This window comes from Scylla paramamosain, chromosome 15, assembly GCF_035594125.1.
Source record: "Scylla paramamosain isolate STU-SP2022 chromosome 15, ASM3559412v1, whole genome shotgun sequence".
In the NCBI taxonomy this organism is placed as follows: Eukaryota; Metazoa; Arthropoda; class Malacostraca; order Decapoda; family Portunidae; genus Scylla; species Scylla paramamosain.
The window spans coordinates 3,076,683-3,099,044 of record NC_087165.1 but is presented as its reverse complement, the minus strand read 5'-3'; the positions used below and the strand labels follow the sequence as shown (position 1 = coordinate 3,099,044).

General features: G+C 42.1%; 1 protein-coding gene across 3 annotated transcripts in view; it reads right to left on the bottom strand.

The window, feature by feature from the left end:
* The window catches only part of LOC135107274 (uncharacterized), a 107,996-nt gene that overhangs the window by 6,136 nt on the left and 79,498 nt on the right, over window positions 1-22,362 (bottom strand). For 2 of the 3 annotated variants that reach the window (XM_064016937.1, XM_064016939.1), the window contains exons 6-7: window positions 2,875-3,012; window positions 1,276-1,531 (exon numbers count right to left, since the gene is read on the bottom strand). In XM_064016937.1, coding sequence (XP_063873007.1) covers window positions 1,276-1,531; window positions 2,875-3,012 — 394 coding nt within the window. The remainder of the gene's footprint in view (window positions 1-1,275; window positions 1,532-2,874; window positions 3,013-22,362) is intronic. The other variant, XM_064016938.1, reaches the window with a different exon arrangement.

The window sequence follows — 22,362 nt, the reverse complement described above, 5'->3', positions numbered from 1 at the left end:
AGTTTATAATTCAAAAGGGGATGTATATGCAAAAGAAAATTAAACCATTACATAATTCATACAGAATAGAAGACAATAATTTAATAAACAAGACAAGCAGAAACTAAACCAATCCAACCTAAAGTACAAAGACACTGATGAAGTCCAGGAGAGGTTTTATATATATATATATATATATATATATATATATATATATATATATATATATATATATATATATATATATATATATATATATATATATATATATATATATATATATATATATATATATATATATATATATATATATATATATATATATATATATATATATATATTTTGGAACCTTGATTTTTTAATTTAATTCGTTCCTGAATGCTGTTCGAAATCTGAAATGTTTGAAAACCGAAACTATTTTCCCCATAGGAATCAATGTAAAATAGATTAATCCGTTCTCAGACACCTGCCCACCATGTCCTTGCAGTTAATGGCTAAGGCTTCCACTGCTAAGATGGCCACTCCACAACATCTCCAGCTTATTTTTCATCCAGAAAGGATGTATTGAATGGACTTAGTAACACAGAACTCATCAAAAGATATTGTTTAGACCATGCAGGCATTCTCTTTGTCACCAATCATGTGAAGGAAGCCTTACAATGTGACACAGAGAGGACCAACCCACTCACCACCAAAATGAAGGTGATCATAAGACTTAGACATCTTGCTGCTGGGAAAAGATACTGGGAAAATGAAGTTGTGCAGTAGTGATGGTGTTGTGGGTCATAGAGAGAGCCACAGGAGGCTCGGAATTACTCCTGATCGCCAAACCTTGTTTGTTCACATCAAGGTTCTTCAACAGGATCATATTTAACATATTTCAAAGACTGAATTACTGTCTTACCCTCTGTGTCTCTCCAAATATATAAAAACAAAGGAAATATTTATGGAAACTATAAATTAGTAATAAATGGCAGCTATTGCTACTTCTTGTAGTATTTGAAATCAAGTAACTTTGAAAACTGATTATGGTACAGCAAATGAAGCAATTATGAGTTAAAATTTTCATTAAAAAAAACAGAGTTGTTTGGAAAGGAAGACATTTGGTAACTGAGGTTCCACTGTGTGTGTGTGTGTGTGTGTGTGTGTGTGTGTGTGTGTGTGTGTGTATATATATATATATATATATATATATATGTGTGTGTGTGTGTGTGTGTGTGTGTGTGTGTGTGTGTGTGTGTGTGTGTGTGTGTGTGTATAAATCAGTGAAAGCATTAACAAGTCAAATGGACTGACCTAATAGAAGTTTGTACCGCCATAGAGGAGACACCTGTAGGGCTATGAGGGCCACCACTGGGAGATATATGAACCAAACCAGAGTGGCAGCCCCAAAGTGCAGGAAGAAGTTGAGTTTGTTTGTGTTGTGCTCATACGTCATTGTGTGGCGTAGCTCTCCAAGAAACCACACCATGATGAGTACTCGCAGACCCAGTGTCAACCAACCTGGCCATGTCTGGTATTCATCGATGTCTTGCACCACATCCACCTCAGTCTAGGGATAAGAGAAATGAAATTAAGAAATAATTATGTTAATAAATTATTTATTTCTTATTTTTTTATATTTTTATGGATGAATAAGAATGAGAAAAGGGTACAAAAAGCATAAATAAAGTTATATAATTTGTTATCCCAAGAGGATTTATTTTTTTACATGTACAAAATGTTTAAAAACACTGGCTAATTTATTTCTAGAAGTGCTAATATTCCCCTCTTGAAATAATTCAAGTCATGAGGGAAGAAAAAATGGGGAGGGAGTTCCAGTGTTTATTGGTGAAAAGGATAAAACAGTGAAGGCAGTGGTTAATACCTGCAATAGTGAAGTAGTAAGTATGAAAGAAATCTTGTGTAACATGACCTTAGGAAGGGGATGAGGCATGCGGCAAGCAAGTTTAGAAGAGCAATAATCATGGAAATACTGTAATAATTAAAAGGTTTACATGAGCATGCAGTAAACATTCACAAAATTTGCCATTTATGGAGTCTACACTTCCCAACTCCCAACAAATACAGAAGGATAAGTGCATTTTCAATTATCCATCCTTCTTCCTGTCATTTAAAATTTCAATACTTCATCTTTTTTTTTTTTTATACAGCATGTGATTTTCCTATGAGTAGTTTTTTCTCTAAAAATGTTTCATCCTCTTCCTATTTTTGCATTTTCCTTCAACTATCTGAATTTTAGCTTTTTTTTGCATTCATGTATGTTCTATGTATATTTCTTTGGATCATTATTTTGAAAAGAAGTTAAGAGAGAGAAAGGGGAGAAAAGTCTGGCAATGAGAAGATAGTTAGGCATAAATGGATTTGTATGTAAATGCAAAAAGTGAGAAAAGGAGAAAAGAGATGAAAAAATATTTAAGTAGGAGAAGGTTAGAGTCAGTGGAAGATATTGTTGGAGAGGCTGGAGGTAGTGAGACAGCAGGTACAGTATGAAAATGTGGAATAAATGGGGTGGGAGTGGAGTGAGTAAGGAGAACCTGGTGAACTTTTTGGTGGAAAAAAAAAAATAAATAAAATAAAAAAAAATAAAAAAAATAAAATGTTACATTTTTCCAACATATAATAATCCATGGTGTTGGAACTATCATTCCATCAGGGTATTGCAAGGTGGTGGGTAATAATCTCAGTTTATGTATAACAATCCACCTTAATGAGTTGATTCATTAAAAAAAAAAAAAAAAAAAAAAAAATCGGTATTTAAAAACAAGCTATTACACACTGCCACTTACAAAATAAGTTTTTAATCACTAACTTCTCTAAATTCTAATTTCTGTAAGTGTTGTTCAGATTTGCTTATTCATTTTCATTCTCTTTCTTAGTTTCCCATGCACTCACCATGTTCCAGAAGTAAAGGGTCAGGATAAGGATGGAGTAGAGGCCCCACAGGGCAAACAGCAAGAGTCGACGGGTAAGCATCATACGGGTGATGGCCCAACCCTTTGCCAGGAGCAGAAGCAGCATCATGAACAATGACTGCAATAATGAGTAGCATCATGTGAAAACAAAACTATGAAAGTAAATATCTATAAAAATAAACCCTGGGACACTCAAAACTTAACAGAACTTTGTGCTATCTTGTGTGAACCTCCTTTACTGTCCAAGGAGTGTCACAGGCTATTTACAGTTGGTTCCTGACTGACAAAAAGAAAACAGCTGATACTTTTGTGACTATTAACACACACACACACACACACACACACACACACACACACACACACACACAACAGGTGCTCCTCAACATGAACAAAGCAAAGGAAGAAATTCTTTACAAGGTACAGGATTAGTCATTGCAAAATTACACAATTTTTTTTATTGAGTACTTTCTTTAGTAACACTGCATGCATGGCTTAATGAAAGCAGATATAAAATTCTGTGTTAGACTTAGCATATCTGCAATGGAGACCCTTGACATGATTCAACATATGAGTCATGTGAGCTGTTTTGAGTGGCATGTGGAAGAAACCTGCATCTCCATGACTAAAGAAGGCAAGGAAAGTCCACAGCATGACAAAAACATATTTAGCATTTGTTCCCCATAACCAGACTGTTTATGGTTAGTTTCATTGCAATATTTAGAGATATCTGAGGAGGCTATTTTATAAAACTGGCCTGAAATGTGATGCAAGGCCAAATGAATAATCCATAACAACAATGCATAAGTAATGCTGCAAATACTAAATTTTTGGATGCAGATGCTGAGCTGGATATGTATTTCTTATAAAATGCAGTTGCAGATAAGATTGTGGATATTAAAGTATCAATGTTTGCATATACGGATGCAGTTGCACATTTCTTTTACTTCCATATCTATGGTTGCAGTTGCAGATGCAGATGATTTTTACGCATATCACAGTAATATGAAGTGCAATGTATCTGAGACACAAAGCTCCAGAGAGAAGAGAAAGACAGAAGGGGAAGTCAGAGAAAAATAAATAGAAAAGATAACAAAAAAAAAAGAAAACATTTATATTTCAAGAATATAAAAGCAGAAGCTATAACTAGGGAAGGGGAGTAGAGAAGGCAAGGAGATGGAAGGAGTAGAAGTAGGAAGGGGGTGGATAGGGGAAGAACAAAAGGGAGTATGGGGCAGGAAATGGGAATATTTATCCTCCACTGCTTCCTCTTTCCCTCTAATTCTTCACTTCCTCTGCACACTTCCTGCTTATATTTATTTTCTCTACTTTCTCCCTATACTACCAGCCTCCTCCTTCACCTTTCTTCTGTTTCCTTTCCCTATGAACTCTCCTTCCCTTTTATGAACTCCATTCCTCCCTCTACTCCACAGTATGTCCCTTCCTCCCCTTGTTCCTTTCCTCTCCCTTTCTCTTTTGTTTTTTCTCAAATCTCTCTCCCAATCAACTCCCCTCCCCTTATCTGTCCAAGATAAAGTACCTTGTTCTCTCTATCTCATTCATTCCATAGCATTTACTCCTTTATCCTCACTCTCCCTCTCACCCTTCAGAATAATCCCATTCTTATTCTCAGTCAGTCTCATTCAATTTATTGATCTTCAGGATTGTTCTTACTCACTCCCACAATTCATCTTTCACTAACATTCATACTCATCCTTAAGTTTTCTCTCTCTCATGCTGACTCTCACTCAGTCTTACTCTAATTAGCACTCACTTCTATCCCCACTCTCAATCTGACTCACACACACAGGTGATCTTTCACTTGATTATTTTTATAATCTAAATCATGCTTGTTTTCTCCTTAGCACTGACTCTCACACTTCTCACTTATTTCTTTATATCCACAGTCACCTTCACTCTATTAATCTCTCATCTCAATCATGCTTACTTTTCATTCTACTCATTCATGCTTACTCTCACTCTCACTCAAACTTATCTGCTCATGACTCTCACAGACTCTCCTTCCCTCTCTGTCTATCGTTTTTCCTCTCTTACACTTCCAGTATCCTTCACACTCTCAGTCAGTACCTCTCACTCATCCTTACACACACACACACACACACACACACATACACACACACACACTGAATATAGTATAATAAAAGAAGAAGAAAGAAACTTTGAAAGTGACATAGTAAGAAAATGCAAAGGAAGAACCCAAACTCTTCTACAGATACATAAATGTGAAAATTAAACATAAGGATTGGCATAAACAAGTTGAAAAGGGAAGGAAGAATTTATGAAACCAGTGAGGAAATGAGTGAACTAATGAATGAGAGTTTTCAATCTGTGTTTACAAAAAGGAAACCAAATTTGTGTAACCAAAAGTGGTATCACAGAATGAGGGAATACAGGAGATACAAGTAAAGAGACAAGAAATCAAGAAACTGTTGGAAGAGCTGGATGTTAGAAAAGCTATATGACCAGATCAAGTAAATGGATGGATATTAAAAGAAAAGAGAGAACAAATGGAAGAACCCATATGGGATATAATTTACAGTTTGTTGAGAGAAAGAAAACTACCAAGGGAATGGAAAAGAGTTAACATAATGCCAATATACAAAGAGGGAAATAAAATGGAACCATTAACAAGTGTTGTAAACTAGCTTCATGAAATAGTAACTAAAGACAGATGGGTGGAATATCTAGAAGATGAAAAGATAATTACAGAAAAGCAATTTGGATTCAAGAAAGGGAGATCCCATGTCACAAATCTACTGACCTTTTATACGAGAGTAACAGATGGAATGCAAGAGAGGGACAGATGGGTTGATGCAGTATACCTGAATCTCAAAAAAGCATTTGATAGTTCCCCACAAAAGCCTTATGTGGAAGCTAAAGAATGGAGGAGGACTAAGGGGAGCAACTTTGAGATGGATGGAGGATTATTTACAAGGGAGGGAAATAAGAACAGTAATCGAAGACACTAATTCAAGTTGGTTCAGAGTGATAAGTGGGGTACTGCAAGGATCTATGTTGGCATCTATTATGTTTCGAATATGTGTAAATGATATGAAAGAGGATCTAAATAGTTATATAAATCTGTTTGCTGATAATGCAAAAATAATGAAAATAATAAAGGATGAAAATAACTGCAAGGAGTTACAAGAGGATATTGACAAGATGGAGCCAAAGATGGAAACTAGAATTTAATGCCAGAAAATGCCACGTGTTGGAAAAAGTAAAGAGTAAAAAGAGACCTTCATAGAAATGCAAAATGGGAGGAGAAATAATAATGAAAAGTAGGGAAGAAAAAGATTTCGGAGTAATGATTCAGGACACACTATCACCTGAAAGACACATAAATGGGATATTTGGCTCTACATACAGCTTGTTAACAAACATTAATGTAGCATTTAACTATTTACATAAAGAAATGATGAAGAAAATTATAACAATCATGATACATTTTAAATTAGAATATGCAGCAGTAGTTTGGGCTCCATATAGAAAAAAAGATATATGGAAACTGGAAAGAATACTGAGGATGGTGACGAAGATGGTACCAGAATTGAAGGACTTAAGCTATGAAGAAAGACTTAAAGAGATGGGTTTACCAGCACTACAAGAGAGAAGAGAAAACGGAGACCTGATAACAACATACAAATTAGCAAACAATATAGAGAGAATAGACAGAAATGACTTGGTACCACAGATGGAGGAGGGTGAGAGACAGACAAGGGGGCATGGGAAGAAAATGAAGAAGAGTGGATGACCAAGTGACATCAAGAAATGCAGCTTCCTGTATAGAACTGCTGGAATCTGAAATGATCTGAAGGAAGAGGTGGTTATGGCAAACAGTGTACACGTTTAAAGAGAAACTGGATAAATATGGTTATGGAGATGGAACAAAATAAGCTTTGGCTCATGCCCAGTACAGTACAACTAGGTAAATACAGATCAGCAATCTATGCATTTCTTCAGTGCAGAGGCAGAGGTGGTGGCAGAGCTTTTGTTATCTGAAAATGCAGTTGCAGATACTGATGCAGATCTTTTGTTATGCTTAGAAAAAAAAAAATCTGAATGTTGCTATTTATTTATTTATTTTATTTTTTTTTCACAATGCACTAATTATGACGTCAATTAATACTTTGTCATGCTTTGTCAATTCTTGATGATATTTTTCAATCAATCTGTCTGGCATGGAATAAGCAAGTCTTTTGAAGTACTCTGGTGTTATATCATTCTTCCACTGCTAAAACTGCAACTTTAAATTTTTCTACAGATGAAGTATCAGTCTCTCAGCTTTGCTTTCATATATATATAACTAGTAGTTTTCTACTGGAATTAGGTCAAGGGGAGTTTCCTGGACAATCCAGCAGCCAGATCATGCTTTCTGAGAACCAGCATGTCAGACTCTGCACAGTGGCATGCTGCACCATCTTGCATGAAGTGGCCAACACAATGCAGCTGATAACAAGACAACAAATGGGCCTCCAAAATTTGTTTGTATCTCACAGAGTTCTTTGTTCCTCCATTTCTTATAAAAAGAAAAAAAAAAAAACCTCTTGTCCCACTAAATCATGCCTAAACCATCACTGAATTTGGATGTCTCACAGTTGTCACTGTGTACTAGGAGTCATACCTGTCAAAGCTACATGGCCTACATACCCTACCTCATCTTGATCTAAAGCAATGAAGTGTATTTTTGTCATTGACCATTACTTTTTCCCATTTTTCAGTGGTCCAGTCCATGATTTTTTAGCAAAGTCAATCCATTTTTTTCAGCATTTTTTTTAGCAGCTTGACATGAAGGTACTTTCAAGTCCTTCTGGAAGTGTTGTCATATGGTGCACAGGGACACAGCTTTCAATAGGGTTGGGTGGTTTTTCTTGAGGGTTGTGGCAGAAATTGATGGATTCTTCAAAAATTCTCTTTTCATCAGTTGGTAGTTTTTATGGTTTTCTTAGGCCATTCACAACCAGTTTTATGGTGTGGAACAGCATCAGGAGGCGATCTTTAAGCAGCAATCTGGATGGCACAGATAGTGGATTTTAAATGCTTCATGTCTAGCAACTTCAGCACTAGAAAAATTTTCATATCTCCATGCAATAGCCTGTGTTTTTTCCTCCCTAGAAAACTTAGTAGTGCCCATCTCTACTTACAGATCATCAAATAAGCAGCAACAACAAGTTTTATTACAAACATAACCAGCATAACCAGGCAGGCACAATGTACTTCTCCTTAGTCAGTCAAAACAACAATGGCCATTAATCTATACTCTCCTCATACACCCACCAAGCATGCTTAGTTACCATGTACTGTTAAACTTAGCAGTGACATAATGTTGTGGATGGGAAGGTGCACATAGAATTAGAATCCTTCAGTTATTTTAGGGGAGTGGATGCCTGTTACTTAAGAGGTAACATTAATTTTTTTCCTATACACATGATTTTTTGTGTGCATGTACCTTAGTATATAAAACATCAGATCCCCAATTTTCATTGAGATACACTAAGTAGTTTTGGAGAAGAAAAATATATTACACACTGAAAATGTAAAAAAAATGGCATCAGTATTGCTTGAAATTCTTACTTGTTTTTCAACTAATTGTTCTGAAAGTCATTCTCCATAATACACATACATCTTCATTTCACTAAAGATGGATTTTCAATAAGACATTTCATATAGAAATAAGATAGAAACAAATATTGATGACAAAAAATTCAAATTTTTTTGACAAAAAAATTCTACCACGATATGAACAACTTTTTTTTTTTTAAATCTGTCTTTAGTGAAAAAAAGGCCTATCTTTCCTCTTTCCATAGATGCCTTTACATTATCTTATAAGTCAATGGAGAAATTGCGCTTAAAATGCGGAAAATACAAGTTTTGAGATACGAGCCGTTTTCTTCTGAGAAGTGTGTGTCATTGTGTATGTTGGCTTTTTTCAGTTACATTTTCACAAATAATAGGATAAAAATGACAACCAAAAGTAAACCAGGTGAGCATATGAGAGGGCATGACATAAGTGATGATGATAATGCTGTCAAAGCTGTTGTTTTTTGCCTCAATTTTCTTCTTCCTTAAGCATTTGTGGCATATCTTAGATATGAGGCTTTCAAGCTGGGAGAGAGATCATGTATTTCCCCTCATCTTTGTAGGGGAGTGGAAACTTTTCCTGGAATAGCTGGATTCATAGATACAGCTTTGTTGCTTGGTAGAACTCAGCAGTGAGTTGCAGTGGTGGTGGTGGAGGTGGTTCCTGAGAGGCAGGGGAAGAAGCTGAGAGGGAGGAGAGGTGAAATGTGAGATTGGGCAGGGTAGTGATAACTGATAAGAGTGTGTGGGCTGCTGACAAGAGTGTGTGGGCTGGTGACTAGTCTTCCTTTCTTTTCTCTCATCTCTATTGACTCTAATCATGCAAGCTTTGCCTTTGAATGGTCACCCATTGCTTCCAAACTTGTGAATAGGCAAAAAAAAAAAGCCAATAAAAATGGGGTGAGGTGCAAGACAGCTGAGCACGGACACCTCCTTTTGATATCTCAGCAGACAATGAGATGGTTGGAGGAGTCCTGTCATGGCGAGTTAACTCAGAGCTGCCCCTCCTGCTCCTCTATAGCAGTGTTGCCATATGAATGTCCACAAATATGGTAAAACACCAAATAAAAGCTTAAAAAAAAAAGTTCAAAATCGTGAGTTTCTAAAACACACATGGCTTAGTGTGCAACGGGGCATTTAAATCCCATTAAATAACTGTAAACAAAGGCAATTTAAACATATATGGATTGATGTTATCAGTTTCCCATTTTCACACAAAACTGCAGACATCTCAATGGTAAATATGCTGTTAAAAACTCAATTTCAAGGTATGGGTTGAAAAATTCATTTTTTTTGCCATCCATTCCCCTTAAGATAGATTTTTTTGACAACACTGTACAATGCATCCTCTCACTGAGCTCTCATAAAGAGTAAGTTTCTCAGCCAAACAGCAAGAACATCCTGTAAAGTTCCTTAATTGTGATTGATTTTTGATGGCTATGAATCTTGTTTTCATATCTTCCACCACCAATGCTCGGGTGCACTATTTATTTTCTTTCTTTTTGAACCAATATTTTCATAGGCTTCCTGATCAGCAGGAAGGGGGAAAGGTGTACAGATCCTGATGATCCCAGTTGTACAGGAAAGTGTCTGTGGATATTACAACTAGATCCTGGGATGAGAAAACAAAGTTTGGAAGCTAAAACTTGAGCCTTGTTTTGAACAGATCCATGATGGGACAACTCCAAAGCCTCCAGAGTTGACTGCAGATGTCCTGATGAGGGGTTCACCCCATGGAAAGCATCTGATCCCATCTGCTGAGGCAGTCCACCAGGACATTGGGTGACCTCTTCATTAAATGGGTTAGGATCTGGTTGGCATGATCTGCTGCCCAATGAAGGATCCCTTGTGCCTCCACGTTGAGCATCCTGGACCAAGTCCTGCCTTCCTTAGCCAAGTACAACAGGACTGTGGTATTGTTGGAGAACACTGCTACTGTCATAGCATAAAAGTATGCTGCAAAATTAACCAGACCCACATGAATGGCCTTAAGCTCAAAGAGGTTGATTATGTAGAGAGCACTCATGTGGACTCCACAGCCTGCTCACTGAGTCTTGTAAGACTGATGCTCCCCAACCCATATTTGATATGTCAGTGTATAGGTAAATGTCCAGGAAGGCCAACTGCAGGGACTGCCCCATCTGAAGATTGTGATCTGATGACTACCACTGATGAGCTTTTAGAACCTTGCCATTCCAAGGAACTGGAAGGTCATCTTGATGGGACTATTGGCTCCATGACTGGGAAATATATAACTGGAGGCCTCTTATCCTCTGTCTTGCCCCAGGAATCAGGTGGATAAGAGAGGACATGTTGTCCAAGAGCATTAACCAAGCTCTTGCTGGGGGAGACTGAATACTGAGGAAGGACTTGATTTGGTACTGAAGATTGTCCAGAGGCTGCTGCAATGGGAAAACCAAAAAATGAGAAATAATCTCTATGCCTAAAAAGATCATTGACTGGGAAGGGGTCAGTGAGGATTTTTCCCAATTTACTTGAATCCCTAGGGAAGCACACAAGCTGAAGAGGCAACTGGTTGCCTTTAGAGTTATCTGTTCTGAGGGTGTCAACAGCAGCCAATCATCAAGATAATGGAGACAAATACCCTTCTAATGTGAAAACATCATCCTGGTGAAAACTTGTGTTGTGGAAAGCCCAAACCAAAGGTCCTTGAATTGGAAGTGACAACCCTTCCAAATGCAGTAAAGGAACTGGCGACTGTCTGGGTGGACCAGGACTTGGAAGTAAGCATCCCTGAGATCAATGGCTGTCATCCAGTTTTGACTGCAAATCGCTGACATGACTGTCCTTACTGTGGTGATGACATACTGGTTCAGGGAGGAGGTTGAGGATGGGGTGAAACACTCCAGTGGCTTTGGTCTCTACAAAAAAGTAACTGTAAAAGCCTAGAGTTTCTGGTGCCTCTTCTATTGCTCCTTTTGCTAGAAGAAACTCAGATTCTAGTGCCTTGCCCTTCTCAGAGTCATGGGAATATGATCTGAAACTGATGGGGTCCAAGGTGACCAATGCTGGTGTAACAAAGGGGATCTTGTAACCTTGGCTGAAGACGGTGAGAACCCATGCCTCCACCCCAATGGTAATGCAATCATCCAGATTCCTGACAAGACAACCTCCTACTGGAATCCATGAGGGACACAGAGCTATTTGCAAAAAAACATGCCCACTGGTTTAGGTTGAGTATAAGAGAGATCCAGGAGTAGATTTCTAATGTTGGGTTGGTCTTGGTTGTGAAGACGAATTCATGTTGTGATGCAAAGAGGCAGGCCGGTGAAAAGTGGAAAACCCTGAAGGGTTGAGCTGTGAACAATGATCCACCAAATGAGTCCCTAGAGATGCCTGTGGTTTAACCAGTGCCCAAGCTGGTGGTTGCTGGAAAGAAGTGGAAGCAGCCTATCTGCTACCCAAAAAACTTCCTTAACCCTGTCCTCATCAAACAGGAAGGCAGAGTCAAGTGATGAGTTCCTTAGATCCATCTTAGTAGCTGACTTGAACGCTAGTGGAAGGAGAGAGAGTTTTGCCTTTCTTCCCATGACTTTAACGTTAGCTAAAGCAAAAGCTGAATCCTTTGCTGTATCCACCATGGAAAAATGAATGCCCCAAAACAGTTGATCTCCCAGCTTATCCTCTTGGATAAGGGATGGATGGGTTGGAGGGATGAAAGGAGCTTGTAGAATGCACCCACACCCCAGAACAGGAAGTTCTGTGCCTCACGTTGGCACGCTAAGATTCCCTCGAGGTGGGTCATGTCTGCATGCTAGACCACCACCTGGGGCTGCTTACCCCTATTAGTAAGGGCAAGAGCCAAATCCATGTTCAGCCTGGCCACTTTCCCTGCTGATTCATACCCACTCACAGTGTAACTCTCCCTGTACCTGATGGACAGGTAATGGGCAAGGGAGGGCCTTGATCCCTCATTAGCCTGAAGTACAGCCTTTGTGGCTACATCCAGGGAAATATCCACAGGCTGTGCCCTGGTGGACCAAATGTGTCAATGCTCTGAAGGCCTGACCTCCCCAGGTGGGGCTGGGCAGAGAGCCTTCTCTGCATACTCTAGCACCTCAGGAAAACATTGGATAATGTAGGCTATCATACTATGGAAGACTGGAATTGAATCCTCTGTGTTGGCTCTAGTGCCAGACTCATCATCTGAATCATCTCCCTGGGGATCCCTGGATCAAGATCCTCTTGTGGATCTGGTGCTGATGGTAAAAGGTACTGGAGGATGGTGCTGTACATCCTTGAGCTCCTGTGAGCCTTATGGACCAAGGTGGGAAAAGAGGCATGACATGCATTGTATACCACCCTCCACACCATGGCTAAGGGGGTGTGACCGAGTCCTTAGCCACTGTGTTCCGGTGGTGCACAGCCTGGCCCTCACCCTGGGCCTGTGGGCGGGAGTGGTGTTCTGTAGACACCCAACTGTTGCTGCCCTGATCCTGTCCTGAGGGAGATTCTGGAAATGAATGGGCCAGGTCTCCCCCCACCTCAGGATGAGATCTCTTTATCCTTCATGGAACATGGCAGGGGGAACAAGGAAGGATGGTGGCTGAGCTAAGCCTACAACACCCCCAGATCTCTCCTTCTCCAAGTTACTCCCTACTGGCACATCAGCTAGGAGTGATGGCACACTCTGTCTTGTGCTGAAGCTGGAAGGGGGGTTGGTAATAGATTGCATCATACCTTGAACCAAGGGTGGGGAGTTACCTGGAACAGAGACAAGGTTAGCAGCTAACCTACTCTCTACCTCCTTGGCCACAATCACAGACAACATGGCAGGGAGAAACTTTGTTGTCTGCCTTCAGGAAAATCCCCCCAAAAAAGAAGCAAAATCCTTAGAAAAGGAAGATATATCCCTAGGAGCATCCTTAGAAGTCCTGGCAATCTGAAAAATTGAATCCTCCAGTCCCACTGAGCCATGCCCTGAACCACTATCCGATCCTGCAGAAGTGGATACCTGAAAGCAGTCATGAGAAACAGGTAAGAAGGGGGGGTATTTGATCCCAGTCCTTGCATTCCCATAAGCCTTCTTAGCTTTATACTCTTGCCTCCTCTGCAAAGTCTGCTAGGATTTAGGCCACTGGGGGCTTGGGGCTCCAATCAGCACACAAACCTGTTGTTTACATAACAAATACCATCACAGCAGACAATACATACAATATATGGGTCATGATGGGCACTCCCAAGCACTCTCCTGCAACCAAAGCACAGACTCTCCTAGGGAAGTGGGAGGATGAAGAATGATGTGAAGACAGTGAAGAACTAGATAGAGTGTCAGCACTGGAAACGTGGCTGCTAGGTGAACCACCATCCTGCTGTCCCCACAACAAACTGGTTGGGAGAAACCTCACCAAAGTGGGGATAACAAACTCTCCTGATGGCATGGTAACTCAGCCTTAAGGCAAAAAATGAATGACAGCTGGGTAACAAAAGTTGAGAGCATTGTAGGGACCTGAGTCTGCACAGAAGTGTGTCTCAAGAAAGAATAATGTTCTCAGCTGAGGGAGGCAGGGTTGCCAATGAGTTACCAGAGGTTGCCATTGGGTGGAATACAAATTAATCTGTTTTGAATGTGGGATCAGATGGCTGGGTAGTGAAAAGCATTGCAAGTGCTAATATAAGAAGCACATTATAAGTTAAACAAATATTTGGTTTTGTAATAACACTTTTTTCCTTTCTGAACCCCTACTATAAGTGATGGGATGGTTCTTGATGGATAGGTGTGTTATACTGTACCTTACTAACCTGGAATTCAAGATATTTTTTTTTTTCCCTAATTTTGGAGATGGTGCCCAGGTATCAGGAGGATGTCCCTGTACAGAGACTGCTGGGGATTTAATTAACATCTGATCCCCAAACACAAGATACCCTTTTGTACCACTCTACTTACCAGCTTTGGTCCCTTGTGACTCCTTCCTTTTCCTGAATATGAAAGGGCACCATTTTCACAGGGGAGGAGATTCTGCATGAATTGAAGGTGCTTAAATCAAGTTCTTCATTGTACACCCATCAAAAATTTTTATGTTACCTTTACAGCATCATACAATATGACACAGCACATGATGATTTCTGGTATAACCTGTGTGGTATGGTTCAAGGTTGGTAATCCTGTTGTGCCAAGTTGCTAGTTATTGGGGAATTTGTGACTAGTATACTATATGACACTGGCTTGATGTGGAGAATGCAATCCATGAACCATTATATGTTCCACAGAATGAACTCAAAACAGCTGTGTTCACATTAATGGGATGGTAATACGAGATGTTATTCAGGCTCCCAACATACGATGTTACTTAGTTCTGGCAAACAACTCACAGTCCAGACTAAGTTAGTATGGAGAGACAGGAAGGCATACCAACTTCCACAAGTCATCATGGCTGCTGTGCTAGTATTCGTTGTGGTCAATTTTGGAGCCTAGGGTAATGAAAAATATTTTGACGGGTGTACGTAGGCCTAGTCTCAGAATTTTCTCATACTATCTCACATAAATGTACTGTAGGATCTTGCCAATATCTGATGCCTGAAAATACCATTATACAGTGGTGGCTTGTGTATTGGCAATGAGGAACTGCAGCACCCCTCATTTTCACTTGATAACATACAATGCAATGATTCTTTTTATCTTTCATTTTTTCTTTAAATCTTTATACTCATACATTATATTTAATAGTATTATAAATAACCCTAATGTTCAATGTCAGTAACCATCCTCTCATTCATAAAAAAAATTCTTGCATGAGACTTTGTACTCTACAGTTCCAGTGACACAGTGTTTAGCTGTTGCACAAAGGCACACTTGTCCAAGGGAAGGAGCAGGGCGGGGGAGAGAAAGAACACTGTTGCTCACACAATTCCAATCTTGTCTGTGTGGAAGATAATGTTTACGCACGGTTGAGACAGAAAGGAGAGCCAGATTTTAACATAATATACCAGTTCTATATGAAACATAAATACATATATATTGTTATGACCCAAGTTCAATCTCCTTCACAGTCACTACTACACTCAGGTCACCTTTCCCTAGACTAGCTCCTTCTAGCCTAGTATGGGCATGAAAAATCCAGGCACTTTCTGGTCGTCCACAGGTATTAAACGTCTGAGATTGCCACTCACTTAGACCCACCGACCGGGAAGGGAATCTAACAATTGCCAAACAAACCCTTACTTGCTGAGACAGAATTGCAATCAATGTACTGGGGGTGGGGAAAAGGGGGTGCACAGTTAGGACAAAAGACACACAAGGAAAAGGCTTATAAAATTCTGTGAGCTACCTCCCACCAGAACAGGCAAGGAAGAGGGGGTGGGGGGGAAGGCAGCCAGCCATGAGCCTCCCACATTCTCCACACACCTCACAAGCTTACTGATAAAGAACATTGTTTAAAAAAAAATATTATTAAAATATCAAGGGTGCTGAGTAAAAACTGATTAGTAAGTACATCAGGTGGGGCAACTCCTCTTCTATATCATATATCGATCACAAGTCTGTGGGACAAATCAAAATGGGCAAAATTAAGATGGGAAGAAGACTATGTGGGAGAGTGCAGGTTGTTAAACTAAACTGGGGAGTGCAGGTAGGCATTTATCATGCCTCAGGCATCTTCTGTCTTTCCCTTGCTTCCTCTTTGCTGCTTCTTGCCTCTCTATTTCTTTCTTTTTCTTTATGGTGCCACTCATAACAATAATATATATATATATATATATATATATATATATATATATATATATATATATATATATATATATATATATATATATATATATATATATATATATATATATATATATATATATATATATATATATATATATATATATATATATATATATATATATATATATATATATTGTTGTGAATGTGGGTTTCATATGATTCAGGTATAAAGTTCGTAATGTGTGTGTGTGTGTGTGTGTGTGTGTGTGTGTGTGTGTGTGTGTGTGTGTGTGTGTGTGTGTGTGTGTGTGTGTGTGTGTGTATGAGCTGTGGGTAGAAGTGAGGTGGTGAGGCAGCAGGGTGGGACCAGTCAGTCCAGGCAGGACCTCCTCCCTCCTTGCACCACTTCCTCTACTCCAGCTACTTTGATAGCCTGTACCTGTCTCCAATAAATGCGAGGGAGAAACCACAGTGTTTTCCTGAGCTTGGTAATTCGGCGAAGTGGAAGAGCGGCTTGCCTACACTACACACTGAATCCCACTTACACCCTGGAGGGTGGGTTTGCTTTGTCATTTCTCAGCCATTGGCCTTAAACAACATTGGGAAGGCTGAAGATGTAACACTGGTGTCAGGAGTGGGTTTACATCAGCATGTGATGTGTTGGCCAGCCTGCAAGAACTGAGGATGTCAGAATCACATGAAGTTCGTATTGATATGGATGCTCAGGCTGAAAACTGTCCCAAATGCTCAGGCGAGGAAATGAACAGTGAATGAGATGTCATGGACATTCTTAGGGACATGATGGACAGACCAAACCAAAATAGTGAAAGAGTGAACAGTGCACTGTTTTTTTTTCTTTTTTATGTAGGAAGGACACTGGCCAAGGGCAACAAAAATCCAATAAAAAAATTGCCCACTGAAATGCCAGTCCCATAAAAGGGTCAAAGCAGTAGTCAAAAACTGATGGATAAGTGTCTTGAAACCTCCCTCTTGAAGGAATTCAAGTCATAGGAAGGTGGAAATACAGAAGCAGGCAGGGAGTTCCAGAGTTTACCTGAGAAAGGGATGAATGATTGAGAATACTGGTTAACTCTTGGGTTAGAGAGGTAGACAGAATAGAGGTGAGAGAAAGAAGAAAGTCTTGTGCAGCGAGGCTGCAGGAGGAAGAGAGGCATGCAGTTAGCAAGATCAGAAGAGCAGTTAGCATGAAAATAGCGAGAGAAGACAGCTAGAGATGCAACATTGCAGCGGTGAGAGAGAGGCTGAAGACAGTCAGTTAGAGGAGAGGAGTCGATGAGACGAAAAGCTTTTGATTCCACCCTATCTAGAAGAGCAGTATGAGTGGAACCCCCCAGACATGTGAAGCATACTCCATACATGGATGGATAAGGCCCTTGTACAGAGTTAGCAGATGGGGAGGTGAGAAAAACTAGTGGAGGCGTCTCAGAACGCCTAACTTCATAGAAGCTGTTTTAGCTAGAGATGAGATGTGAAGTTTTCAGTTCAGATTATAAGTAAAGGACAGACCGAGGATGTTCAGTGTAGAAGAGGGGGACAGTTGAGTGTCATTGAAGAAGAGGGGATAGTTGTCTGGAAGGTTGTGTCGAGTTGATAGATGGAGGAATTGAGTTTTTGTGGCATTGAACAATAGCAAATTTGTGGTGAAGAATGTTGTGTGGCATGGGTTAGCTGAAATGTGGGACGAGGCGCAACATCATACTAATGATGTGTGTGGTATGATGAAGGAGGAAATAGCTGCTCTACAGCTGGCCGTGAGAGAACAGGCCACTGCCATCGATGGACTCCTAGATCACCAGGAAAGGAGACCTAAGCCTGCACAAGAGGAAGAGGTGCTTATGGAGTCACACTCTGACCCAGGTGAGTTGACTATGTGGAGACGTGACTTTCCTCTCGGTTCCAGCATAAAACAGGGGGCAGAGCAGGTGCAAACTATAACCAGGACCCCATTGCCACCAGCTAATATGCTCACACCACCACACTTCCATGCACCCACAGTGTCATTGCGGTCTCTTGCCGTTCCTTGTGGCCCTGTGAGGCCAAAGTGAAAGCCGTCAGAGTTTGACAGAAAGGTTACCTGGGAAGCCTGTCTGGTCCAGTTTGAGCTACTTGCAAATCCTCAAGGCTGGGATGATGAGGAGAAGGCCCTGCAGTTTGTATTCAGCCTCCATGGAGCAGCACTAGAGGTGCTGGCTCATTTAACCTCAGCACAATGAACAGACTACTCCAGTTTAGTGGGAGCCCTTCAGAGGAGATATGGCCATCACCAGCAAGAAGAGGTGTATCGGGCCCATCTGAAGGCTAGGGTGCAGGGCAGGGAAGAGTCCCTCCCTCAGCTGGCATCCCACCACCACAGAGAATATGGTGACTATTTTGACAAGGGATTACTTCATGGACGCACTGCAGGACTGGAAACTCCAGTTATATGTCAAACAGGTGCACCCACAGGGCGTGCAGGTGTCCCTGGCGAAGGCATTGGAACAGAATGCATTCCTGCTCACTGCAGTGTGGGACAGCATGGCTGAGTCACCTTGCAAGACCCACTCCACCTGGAAGCCAAGGATCTAGCAGATCCAAGTGGAAAACTCTACTGAAAAACAGTCTGGTGCAGCTGGACAAACGAGCCCTACTGGCTTCTGGGGTGCCTGCTGGAGATGTGGCGAGAGGGGTCACCAGCAGAGTGAGTGTTCGAGGAGACACAGGGCATGCTCCCCTAAACAACGACACACCACAGCCTTGCAGCCATGTTGTGTGAGCTGTGGCTGTTATGGCCACTATTTTGTTGCTTGCATCGCCCCCAAGGACGTCAGGCAGAAGGGAAACGAGGTGAGGCTGGACAGAGGGGCCAAGATCCAGCTGGCACTTTCTGTGCCCCACACACTGTAATTTGCCGCTGTACCATCATTTCAGCCATTCAAGTCCAAGGCACTGTGGACGGGAGACCTTGCTGCATGGTGGTGGACACAGGCGCTGAGGGAACGATCCTGTGGTCCGATGTGTTACCAGCAGCAGACCTTCCTGTGGCATCTCTGAGCTTCTATGAGATCACAGGGGATTGTTCACCGCTCAGTGGTCCGGTAGAGGTGCCACTCAGTGTGGGAGGCAGGGAAGATGTCCAGCCTGTGCATGTCACTGAAATGGAGGATCCTTGCTTCCTGGGCCTAGATTACCTGATGAAGGTTGGAGCATGTATCGACTTTGGGAAGTGGAAATTAAGGGTACATGGAGAGGAGGTGCCCTTAATCCTTAAAGTCACCCCATCAGAGGAAGTCATGGCTTACTGTGTGCTTCTCTCCCTGCAAACACAGACCTGCCCTCTTTTCAAGTCCAAGAGGGAAATGTCATGGAGAGACAGCTTGGTAGTACCCATGGGACTGTTGAAGCAGAAAGACAACAGTGGGAGGTGGCTCGTCAGGCAGAGTCCCATGGGAAGGTATGGGATGCTGATGGCTTTTTTACCTGACCACCTGACTGACCTGAATTGAAGGAGCTCTGCCCACCTCAGCCCCTGACTGCAGAAGATTTTGGCGTGTTCAGCAAGGGTGACCTCGACTTGGGCAGCACGGGGCTTGCTAAACATCACATCAAGATGGGGAGTGTCCTTCCCATTAAACACGCCCCACGGAGGATTACACCGGTCAGGTGTGGGGAGATGCAGCAGGCAGTGGAAGAGCTGGAGGTGCAAGGTGTGGTTGAGAGGTTTGAAAGTCCGTGGTCATCTCCATTAGTATTAGTGTCTAAGAAGGATGGAAGAAAGTGGTTCTGTGTGGACTATAGAGTGTTTAGTGATGTAACAATAAAGGACTCTTACCCCTTACCATGTACTGATGACACAAAAGACACGCTGGCTGGCGCTCGGTTGTTCTCCATGCTAGACTTGAAGTCCAGTTACCATCAAGTAGAGATGGCAGAGGAGGACAAGGCCAAGATGGCCTTCTCCTTTGGCCAGGGACATTGGTGGTTCACCATTATGCCCTTTGGCCTGTGCAATGGACTAGTTGCTTTGAGCGGCTGATAAGGAAGGTCTTGGAGGGCCTGTAGTGGAGGATGGCCCTCGTTTACCTCGACAATGTCATTGTTTTCAGGAGCATGTTTGAGGAGGCATTGGAGAGACTGGAAGAGGTGCTCTGTTGGTTGAGAGCTGCCAACTTAAAACTCAGTCCCAAAAAGTGCCTCCTTCTCCAGTCTGAGGTGTCCCAATGTGCAGAGTTTTGTGGGGCTCTGCACTTACTACTGCTATTTTGTCCCAGTGTTCGCCCGAGTCACCTACCCCCTCCACCAACTCACCAGGAAGGAGGCACGGTTAGAGTGGAGTGAGGCCTGTCAAGAGGCCTTCAACAACCTTAAGCGAGCCCTGGTCGAGGCCCCAGTACTGCCATATCCTGACCCAGTCAGTCCTCACCTGCTGGGTACAGACACCAGCACTGAGGGTCTTGGTGCTGTACTGTCACAGATGAAGGATGGGAAGGAATGTGTTGTGTCATACTACAGTGCTAAGTTCACAGGTCCTGAACAAAATTACTGTGTGATCTGAAAAGTACTGTTAGCAGTGGTGAAAAGCACTGAACATTTCCACCCCTATCTGTACGGCACAAAGTTTACCATATGTACAGATCATGCCATCTTGCAGTGGCTGAAAATGCTCAAGGTACCTGAAGGACAGCTGATATGGTGGCTGGGTAGACTTAAGCATTATCAATATGAAGTCCAGTATCGTCCCAGTCGTGTACACAATAACACTGACAGCCTGAGTCGCCGCCTGTGTGAGCCGGAGTGCCCACACTGCTCGCGGAAGGAGGAGTGGGTGGTGCATTGGCAGCTGCTGACCTGAGGAGACATTGAGGATGCCGAGGAGAGGTGGCAGCAGGCACAAAGAGTGGATGAAGACCTAGCTTTCATAGCTGAGTGGATGTGGTGTCCCCTGAGCGTCCCAGTTGGCTGGAAGCACCACCAAACACTTGTGGCAGCAATGAGCCATGTTATGTCTGGAGGGCGGAGTGTTACAGTGGCGATGGGATGACACTCGTGGGTGGCCAAGCTACTGGGTGGTGCTGGTGCCGTGTCATACAACATGAGGTGTGACCTGCTATGTCACCTACACGGTGGAGTCACCAATGGACATCTGGGTATGAAAAAGACTAACCAAGTTGAGGCAGTGGTTCTACTGGATAGGAATGAGATGAGATGTACAGGAGTGGTGTCAGGCCTGTAAGGTGTGCTGCACCCTGTAATTGACCCATGAGGAAGCCCTGTGCACCCCTCCAACTGTACCAGGTCAGTGAACCTTTAGAGAGGGTGGCTGTGGACATCATCGGACTGCTCCCCATCACCACCAGCGGGAACAGATTTGTTTGTGTGATGATGTACTATTTCACCAAGTGGCCTGAAGCCTACACACTCCCCAATCATGAGACTGGGACAGTAGCAGAGGCATTGGTGAACAACTTCATCATGCATTTTGGGGTGCCACAGGAGCTACACTCTGACCAAGGACAAGAATTGGAGCCCGTGGTCTTTCAAGAGTGTTGTCACCTGCTGGGAATCAGGAAGACCTGCACCAATCCTCTAAGGCCTCAGTTTGACAGTATGGTGGAGTGATTTAACAGATTATTAATGCATAAGGCGGCCAAGTATTGCAGCAGTGACCATTGGGATTGGGACCTGAAACTGCTGATCCTTCTAATGGCCTACTGCTCCACCCAACATGAGGCAATTACATACACCCCTACCAAGCTTATGTTTAGATGGGAGTTGCAGCTTCCAGTAAACCTCACTGCTGGGTGCCCTCCTCAGGAAACCATCCAACACACAATGTCTGGTTATGTCCAAACGCTGCTGGAGGGACTGCATGCCGCCCACCAACTGGCTCATGACAGCATGAGGATGGCTGGACACTCAATGAAGATGCATTATGACTGGCAGTCAAAGGATCAAGGGATGTAAAGTATGAAGATGGTGACTGTGTATGGCTGTACAACCCTCTACATAAGAAAGGACTCTCACCTAAACTCCAGAGCCTGTGGGAGGGACCCTACAAGGTACGACAAGTTCTTTCTGACGTGAAATACAAAATCCGTTGAGGGCATCAGACATGTCCATGGGTGGTTCATGCGGATCGTCTGTGGGCGTATCATGGCTCAGGATTGTTTTCCTGGAGAGAAGGGTCTGAGGATGAGGAAGAAA